Genomic DNA, 9,607 nt, shown 5'->3' on the forward strand with positions numbered 1-9,607 from the left:
TTGCCAATTGCCAGAAAGTTTACAATGAATAAGTCAAATGTGTAGCAATCACCACAGGTCATTCAAAATATAACACCCTTCTGTCACTAATAAACCATGGTCAGTAAACACAAAGTTCCGAACCTCAATGGGTTGACAGTTACTCTTTTAGTTCTTGACAGTTATTCTTTTAGTTCTACACCCCATCCCAATTGAGTGCGCAATTCACCTCTAGAATCACGCCAAGCCAATCGGGTTTGTGGACTAAACCCAGAATCTGCTGCACCATCCCAAATACCCCACCCAGGTAGAGCGCAATACAAACCCATCTCTTAACTATATAAATTGTTATAAACTATGGGCCTTATTCTAGTTCACTCTTTCCGACAAAATCCTTCTTAGATGGACAAAACCATGTGCACGCACTGCAGGGGGGGCAGATGTAAATTGTGCAAATAGAATTAGATTTGGGTGAGTTATTTTGTTTCTGTGCAGGGTAAATACTGGCTGCTTTATTTTTACACTGCAATATAGATCTCACTTTGAAGTAAAACCCCACCCAAATCTAATTCTCTCTGCACAAGTAACATCTACCCCACCTGCAGTGCACATGGTTTTGTCCATCTAAGAAGGATTTTGTCAGAAAGAGTGAACTAGAATATCTGTAAAGATATTAATATTTTGATGAAAGTGTTTCAGGAAAACATACAGTATATACATTAACTTGCCTTATGTTTGAAATGCTTTTACATAAATATTCCTCCCAGTCAGATTTTTAATTTTTGCATTTAAGGAGAAAATAAAAATGCAATGTGCTCTTGACCCATACCATGCCTCAATACAATGGGTGCAAATGCATTTTTTTTTCATGCAGGGAAATTACTGGCTGTTTTTGTATATGAGGGTGATTTAATAAGTGTGTAATGTTGTCCTCTATTTCATTCATATCTCCCACCAGGCCACAGCAGGTAGACCACTACATATCCTCATGGCCATTAAGGCCCATACAGATCTTCACTGCATGCAGTCAAACTCTAGTCATTGCCAGTGTTCTCCCACCAGAGAACACTGGCGCACACAGACCGCTCAGCATACATCGCAATGTGTGCTGAGCGATCTGTGCTTCAATAAGTCAGCAAAGCTCCCTTTCACCACGTCATACTGTCCCAACATTAAGGCTGGTGGAAATATGGTCAAACTATCAAGTGTGCAGTGTGATCAAATTTCTGCATCTAAAGGGCACATCAGCAGCTCAAACTCTTAACCAACTTGTCAGGTGTACAGCAATAACATCATGTCATAGAAACAGGTTTAGGTTTGGTTCATTACCTTTGAAAAAAGCAGGGCAGACATTCAAAACGAGCAGTGATCCATTGGGAGCTGCTGGATTATCCTCCTTACAGCCCTGACCTGGCACTGACTGATTTCCATCTTTTTAACCATTGTGGAAGCTCCTGGGTGGAAGGTGATTCACACCCAATTCTGCTATGCTGGGATAGATGCCTTGTTGACCATTGGAACACAAATGCTTAGACAAGTATGGGGCTATGCTATGTGGTACGAAGGCCATACTATTTATACGTACATGTACAAGTTGAATACACTTGCACAATAAGAGGTCTTGTCTGGTTCCGGTTGTTAGGTCGATTTGGTCTGGGTTCATAGTCAATAGGTTGACCACTATTGGTCAACAAGTAAATGCTCGATATTGTCATTGACGTTCAATATGCACTACGTCAACATTGACAAAAGGTTGACACAAGCAATAGGTTGACATGGCAATAATCGACACATGAAAAGGTCACCATGAGTTTTTTTTTATTTTTTCATTTAGATAACTTGTTCATGCTTTACGATCCACATGAACTACAGTTGAGAACGGTAAAGCGAGCCATAGGAAGGTAAGCAGTACACTAACTGGGGATCCATGTCCACATAAACAAATAAAACAAGCTGAAACTCATGTCGATTTTTTCCTGCGTCAACCTATTTCTTGTGTCAACCTTTTGTCCTTTTCGACCAAATGCATGTCAACCTTTTTCACATGTTGATCTTTTCACTGTCGAGCATTCATGGTCAACCTAATGACTGTCGATCTAGACACTGTGGACCTGATAATCCACAGCCTCCTTGTAACCTTATTTATTAATCCACCCTCGTAGCAAACAAATACCTGGGTAGTTTGTACACTCACATTTACAATCCCTCCTGTGACACACCCTTTTTCAAGCTTACATCTCTCTACACCAGTGGTTCTCAACCTTGGTCCTCAGGACCCCCCAACAGTGCATGTTATCCAGGTCACCCAGCAGGTGCACAAGACCTGGAAAACCTGCACTGTGTGGGGGACCTGAGGACCGAGGTTGAGAACCACTGCTCTACATATTTTAATCTGCCCCACTTGCATTGCAACATGTTTTTGCCAAGGTCTAAATTGCTCCATATTTTGCTCCTGTTTAAACTGCTCCTAACTGCGAATTACTATTACGATCCTGCACAGGCTTCTGCTCAGATAAACATTTTGATGTTACAGCAGGCTAGAAATATATGCACAGGAGTATTTTTACTAAATAAAATAAAAGTTTGCAAGACTGTAAACGTAACCTGTTTGTTGATTCTAATTATAAGTAAGAACAGATGACTATGCAATACAACACAATAAAGTCACCCATCATGGTTTCCAAAGTGAAATACTGTAGTTATTATCTCATTGTTTTAGTTCATGATAATATTTGTTTTATCAACAGAGTGTCTGATGTTAGGAACCAATGATGCAAATGATGCAAGATTATCGCTGCAATATAAGGGGTTATTCAGATCTGGCCAGGCAATAATCGAACGACTGCACATGCGTACGGCTCACAGTACACATGTGTGAGGCTATCCAGCGATAAAATCCAGCGTCTTTTTTTTTTATCGCTGACCTTTACAAGTTGATTAAGAGAAAGTCAGTGTTTATGGGTGTCACCCGTCATTCAGGGAAGATGCAAGCGTGCCCAGGGGTTTCAGGGAAGTCCTGTGCCAACAGCTCTGACCTTGATCAGCCTGTTTTTCTCACATGAATAAGTCCTGGGTTAAGCACAGTCTGCACACACAGGAAAAAATCTGGCAATGGGAATAATGTGTGAATGGATTTTTAGCTAATCACCAACCTGCGATATTTTTGCAGCCTTGCACAGGGTGGGATTTCACTCTGCGGGGGCATTGGCTACATGATTACAGGGCTATGCAAATTAACAGAATCGGTCATGTATGAATAACCCCCATAGATATTATGAATAATCCATAATGTAAGGTGGTATAAAAGGAAATGTGTAGGTATTCCAGAATGCTACCTACAGGACTATTGGCAAGATGTGTCAATGTTTAAGTAAACTCCACTTGGGACTGCAAACTATGCAGGTAAATAGGTGCAAATGATTATTACTACACTATAAAAACACTAGCAGAAAGGGCATTATTACATTGTCATTGGTGTGTAGGCCATGTGCTTAGAACCTATAGGTAAAAGAAACAGCTGTGCACCTTATAAATCATTAAGCAATTAGTGTATTAAAATCACTTTGCTACTGTCTGGGTATGTCAAACAGTATGGGGTTCCTTAGGGTACAATGTACAAATAGTCTAGCACCGGAAGCTGTGTAAAACAGTTATGGTTTTAGCTCCAAAGACCCAAAACAAAAGACAACCGTTAGATACATTAACACTTTAAGGTAAACAACATAACCCACCTCTGCCACTTCTCCCGACAAAGCGGAGATCATTGAATCGAGCTACTTGATTTTTCATGACAGCAGAAGCATTCCTCAACTCGGCAGAATAGTTCTCATCATTTCCAGCCATGACTGTTACAACTGTCCCATCAGGGACATCGCCCAAAGCCACAACCTGCAAATGGGAAAATAAGTTTATCCGTGTTAAGGAAGTGGAATAAAGCAATTAGGTATAAATTCTGCAAACCATACCCCATGTACTGTGATACAAATACACAATTATAAGGCCAGATGATGAACGAACCTTATGAGCCATGAGTAAGTATTTGTACAGAGGCCGCTAGGATTGTGTTATGAAGACATCAGATTGTTATCTGGAGTTAACCAGAAATTGAAGATGTTATTGTAACTGAAACAATGTAAGTCATTTAAAAGGACTATCATTAATGTTTCATTTATGTAATATTATTTTTCTTACCAGATACATGTGAAAATTAGATAACTCAATAAATGTAATGGAGTCATTAAAAGTGACTGTATTGTGTACTGTATGTTCAATGGAAAATAATATCCTGTAAAATACATCATAATAGAGTTTAGTTTAAAAATAGGTTAAGGTATGAAATATTCTACCTAGAAGACTGATGACTTAGTGATTTCTGCATATATTTCTCAGTTTAATTGCTGTTTGCACTAAAGAACCATTTACCCGCAAAAACACATATAAAATAGTATTTCCTCAGACTGTCTTGCAGCAGAATAATTAATTCTAATCACAAAAAATGATCATGTCTGTCTATAAAGATGTGTGTCATAGGGGTGTATAATCTATGCCTTTGAGATTGATTAAGAAAACAGAGATAAAGTACCAGCCAACCAGCTCCTACGGTAACTGTCATGCTACAGACTGTGATTGAAAAATGACAGTTAGGAGGCTTAGTACATAGACCCCGTAGTTCACAACTGACTTCTAAATAAAGGGTATACATCTAAAAGATCCCATGCAGGTGTATATCTGTATTAGGATCCTTCATTAGGATTAGGATTAGCTTCACGTAAAAGAGTTGGTGTATGATAATAAAGACATATTTGCCCCACAAATAAACCCAATTAATCTAAAAACCAACTCATGTTACAGGCTGTTTTATGTTCCAGCATATAAACACACGAGTTGCTAAGAACTAAATAAAAGTGTGGTCCAAACAACAATTCACATGCTCTTGTTTTCACAAAAATATAACTTTATTGATCCAAAGAATATGACTGCAATGTACATAATGTTGTAATTTGGAAATGTGTTTATTTACTATTTTAATACTTATCATTCCCCCAAAAAATAACTACAAATGATATTAATAAAATATGAGTACTTTGTTGAACATGTCCTCATTTTGTTCATGTCTCGTTTAGTCTTTCTGTTTTCATTAGGTATATGTTTCATTAGGTATATGTATGGGAAATTTTAAACAAATTGTCTTTCCCTATTTGAGTTTTACTATTTATTCCTTTTCTTTCTTGGTATAGCTCACTAAATGCAATATGGCAGCAATTCAATGGGTTGTTTTCCTTCTTTTTGTCCTTTTCCCCAACTGTCCTGATTTCATTTACATTTACTCCACCTCAATGTATCAATCTTTGTTTTTTTGTGTGCATTCTATATAGCCCATATTTTACCACATAGTATTCATTTACTCTGTTAACTGTTATTAAACTAATATATTTAGAAGATAATATTAACAATAATAATAATAATAATAATAATAATAATAATACAATCATTTATAATTGTTAACTTTTTTTAAATGTGGCTTCAAAATGTGAAAAGCAGAATATAAAATATTCACCTTGACACACTCCTATAAATCTAGAACAATAATAATGACAATCAGATCTAGTACAAATGTAATAGTTTACTATAGAGCATTGTCATTTTTTTCACAACTGGACTCGGATAAATAAAATTCCTATCGTAAAAGAAGAACAAACGTTCACCAATGTATATTGAATTTTTTGTATTACGTATTTTAATTTACTGCTACAGCTTCAATTTGATTTTATAAAAAGAAATATTACTATAAATGCTATACAAGTTATTGAAGAAAATAAATGTACAAATGTCATAATTTTGATCAGACCCTTGTATTAAATAAGTATGCAATCTGTGCAATTATTAATAAATAGACATAAGAAAATAATAAGCATGGCATATTAATAGGTATCTCCCTCTAATCATTTTAGATGTTAAATTACTATTTTTCTTTATAATATTCTTTATTGCTCTGGTTATCTAAAAGTGTTGTCAATGTTGCAGAGCTGCATAAGATTGTGCACAAAACACATTTAATATTTTCTCATGTTGCAGTAAGAGATATTTTAACATCACAAATATTATCAGTTATTACCTTTCCACTTAATAACTTAGAAGTCCCTGTAAACACAGTGAAAATGACAACTCAATCAAATAATTGATGGTGGAGATTGAGAGATTGGGAACTGGGAAGGAGCACTATAAAAAATATTCCCAGGCACTTTTCAAGCAATCAGCTAGCTTGCACTTTTTGGATTTTATACCAACAGAGCATCTCACTAGATGTGTGTTATTTCTGTTCTAGTTCCCCTGACCACAGAGCTATCATGTTTTAGATATAACATACCAGCTACCCACCTATGTTCCCATGTGCATATATAAAACATTACATAAAAATATTCTGTCATCGCAATGAAATATAATAATCTACTGACAGTACATGCTTTTTGTTTTCTTCGTTAGTTTACTAATAGTGAATATGTGCATGATGGCAAGCTTTTTCTAAAACGGTATGGCTGCTGTCCAAATGCAATGTTTTATAACTTCTGGAAAACATGAATGCAGCATTTAAAATGTTGGCTTAAAACCTACACCAAATAAAAATCAGAATATTGGAATGAAACATACAGTACATCCATATTGGTGACTGTTCTATAAGATGCTGAGTTTAAAATACTTGAAAACGAATATGAGATAACAGAAATGTTGATATTATTGGAAGTATATTTACAGCACTTACATTACAGTGGTAAAAAGCTTTTTGCACAATGTATGGTTAAACTAAGCTTTTTGTTCTGATTATTACACTTGATAATCTTCAAAAGGGAAGGAGTACGAGTGAGGTTATGTTACCAGTCTCTGAAGTGGTGTACCGATTATACCAAACCATACTATAATAACCATGCCTGAGTCAGTCAATTTGGTTAAGCAATGCATACATTATGACAGCGGGAGAACAAATATTGCTTTCATAATGCAATGTGCATGTCTATTTATTTGTTAACTTGTTGCCTTTCTACTGCTTCTAAAATATAATTAACATAATGATGTAATTAGTAAATATTGTTAACTTAGCATACAGGATTCTACCCAGTGTTGTTTTAAAAAGGGGGATCCTATGATGCTACATACAGTATGTGTGCTGCTGACATTTATCTAGAATGTTGTTATATTTTATCTAGAACGGTGACACAATTAATGAGAATTGTGTAATATTTTATCTAGAATTATTATTATATATATATATATATATATATATATATATATATATGATCCCTTACACAGTACACAGGTGATTGTGCCCCTGCAGCTGGCACTGGGCATTTACCTTGAAAGCCACGGGCAGGGTCTTGTTGCACCTCCAGTGTGACGGCAGCACCGAGCACAAGAAGTTGGGGCTGTCGGTTCGGACCAGTTCTCCTGCGTGATCTGCCAGTACATCCACCACCGTCCGGATCTCCGTCCTTGTCCTCCCGGGGCCAGAGGAGCTGATGGCCCCATTGCTGTCTCCCATTTTACCGCAGGAGAAGGAAGTTGATGGAGGGGTAAAGCGCCGGCTGGTGCTGGGGTCTACGGGAATACGCATTACAACAAGAGGGGTTAGGAAGTGCCAGCCACCGGGGATGTACCACAAGTCTAGTGCCCAGGCCCTGGCCAGCGGCTCCTCACTACACTGCGCTGAGTGTACCCTACAGCTGCTTATCTATCATCTTTCTCAAAGACAAAAAAAAAGTGAAGTGTGAGCTGAGAGCTGAGGAAGTGAGTGTGTGATCTCAGAGCTGCAGGGGAAGGGGGGTGTGCATGTGAGGAAACACTCAACCCAACCTTGTCCTCTCAAGTTGCTGCACCCCCTCCAGCACCAGAAGCCACAGGGACCACGCTACACACAGTGCATAGGACGGTCCGGGCAGCGCTGCCTGCAAGTGTCCCGGGTACTGAGCCGGGCTGGAGCTGCTCTCCGACTCCTGCACCGGTCCCTGGTGATTTGGAGACGCAGGCACAGGCCTGTTCTATGGCTGCTGCTGGCTGGATACACACACAACACTACTGCTCTTTATATAACAGTCCAGAAACTCTGTGAAATGGGAGAAAGTACATAGAAAAACAGAAGTGAGCACACATCTGCCTGCTGCTCCTTCCTGAGGGCTGTGGAAGATGCAATGTCAGCTTAAAAAGAGGAGGGGGTGCTGCTGGGGGTACGGTCGGCTCTGTCAGACACTGGTGACATTACTCTGAGTACAGCTGGGTGGTTATAGAACAGTCCAGGAGAAATGTCTGATGCTGTTACTGTATGTTCTCCCCTGTGGCAGATGCCCCCTGCTGCAGCCAATGGAGGCAAACACAGAAACAGACCTCACAATTCACAAGTAATAGAGAACTGAGCTCTAGGACTCATCTACTGATCTGATGTTAGTGCTTTCCCTCTGCATTTCATGCAATAGATGGGAGAGTACCAGCAGTGTCCTTTCTACTCATCTGATGCCAGTGCTTTCTTTCCTTCTGCATGTCATGCAATAGATGGGAGAGTCCCAGCAGTGTCCTCCCTACTGATCTGATGCCAGTTCTTTCCCTCTGCATTTCATGAAATAGGAGAGTACCAGCAGTGTCCTGAGTCCTCCCTACTCAATCTGATGCTAGTGCTTTTCCTCTGTGTGTCATGCAATAGATGGGAGAGTCCCATCAGTGTCCTCCCTACTGATCTGATGCTAGTGCCAGTACACTGAGCTGTCAAAGGGAGGGGAGGAGGGTGCAATCCCAATCTAGCCCCCCTCTAGGACCCATGAGACCCCTATGTACCCCACAAAAGGGTGTGTCTGACAGGACCAGTACCCTGTAGCAGGGAAGCACTGGGAATGACTACAGCCCCAAACACAGGGGTCAACTCCTGTTCCAGTTTGGAAGGAATAATCACAGAACTCATGTTATACATGCTGAGTTTGGTTTTAATGGACTTCGTTGGTTGTAATGTGGCTGCTGACCATTGGCTAGAAATAAAATACCCACTAGTGCCCACCGTGGGGTGACCGCGCACACACACATCACTCACCAACACAGAGGCCGGGATACACATCTACCTACCTGTGTTTAGTGCAACACATTAGGATTAACACTGCCAGGTAGGCTTGTAGCATTGGTTTATTTGCGAATAGACATGTTATTTTGCTGCTATATACAGTATGTATATGTGCCGATATTCTCTCTTCCCTACTGAGATCTTCATATTCCAGGTACAAGCAGGACAATATGCCATGTGCACAGGCTGCTGCAGAAAGTGGCTTCATCGCAGCAGCTACTGACCTTCAGGTGATTATTACGATAGATAGATAGATAGATAGATAGATAGATAGATTAGATAAAAGTGTGTATGAAGTTTAAACAGTATTTCAGAATACATTATACATTCTTTTGCAGTCACTATAGAACTGGTAATGTTGGAATTAATTGGAATCTGAAAATGTTATGTATTTATACCTTATTATACTGTATATCCATTTTAATTGAATGCAGACCAAAATGTAGGATAACTGTTACTCTATACACATTTGGTATAGTGTTTAGCTAATATTCATCAACTTAAAAAAAAATGCAAAGTTCTTTTATCTGTTGA

At 38.9% G+C, this 9,607-nt stretch overlaps 1 protein-coding gene across 2 annotated transcripts in view; it reads right to left on the reverse strand.

Moving 5' to 3' along the window:
* RUNX3 (RUNX family transcription factor 3) overlaps positions 1-9,122 on the reverse strand; it is a 48,673-nt gene extending 39,551 nt beyond the window's left edge. Inside the window, exons 1-3 of one of the 2 annotated variants that reach the window (XM_083173632.1) lie at positions 9,079-9,122; positions 7,328-7,569; positions 3,711-3,867 (exon numbers count right to left, since the gene is read on the reverse strand). In XM_083173632.1, coding sequence (XP_083029758.1) covers positions 3,711-3,867; positions 7,328-7,513 — 343 coding nt within the window. In that variant the 5' untranslated portion in view covers positions 7,514-7,569; positions 9,079-9,122. Of the gene's footprint in view, positions 1-3,710; positions 3,868-7,327; positions 7,826-9,078 lie in introns of those variants that run through there. The other variant, XM_083173631.1, reaches the window with a different exon arrangement.
* Positions 9,123-9,607: the final 485 nt, after the last annotated feature.

This window comes from Crinia signifera, chromosome 2 (genome assembly GCF_055691185.1).
Source record: "Crinia signifera chromosome 2, ASM5569118v1, whole genome shotgun sequence".
Taxonomy (NCBI): Eukaryota; Metazoa; Chordata; class Amphibia; order Anura; family Myobatrachidae; genus Crinia; species Crinia signifera.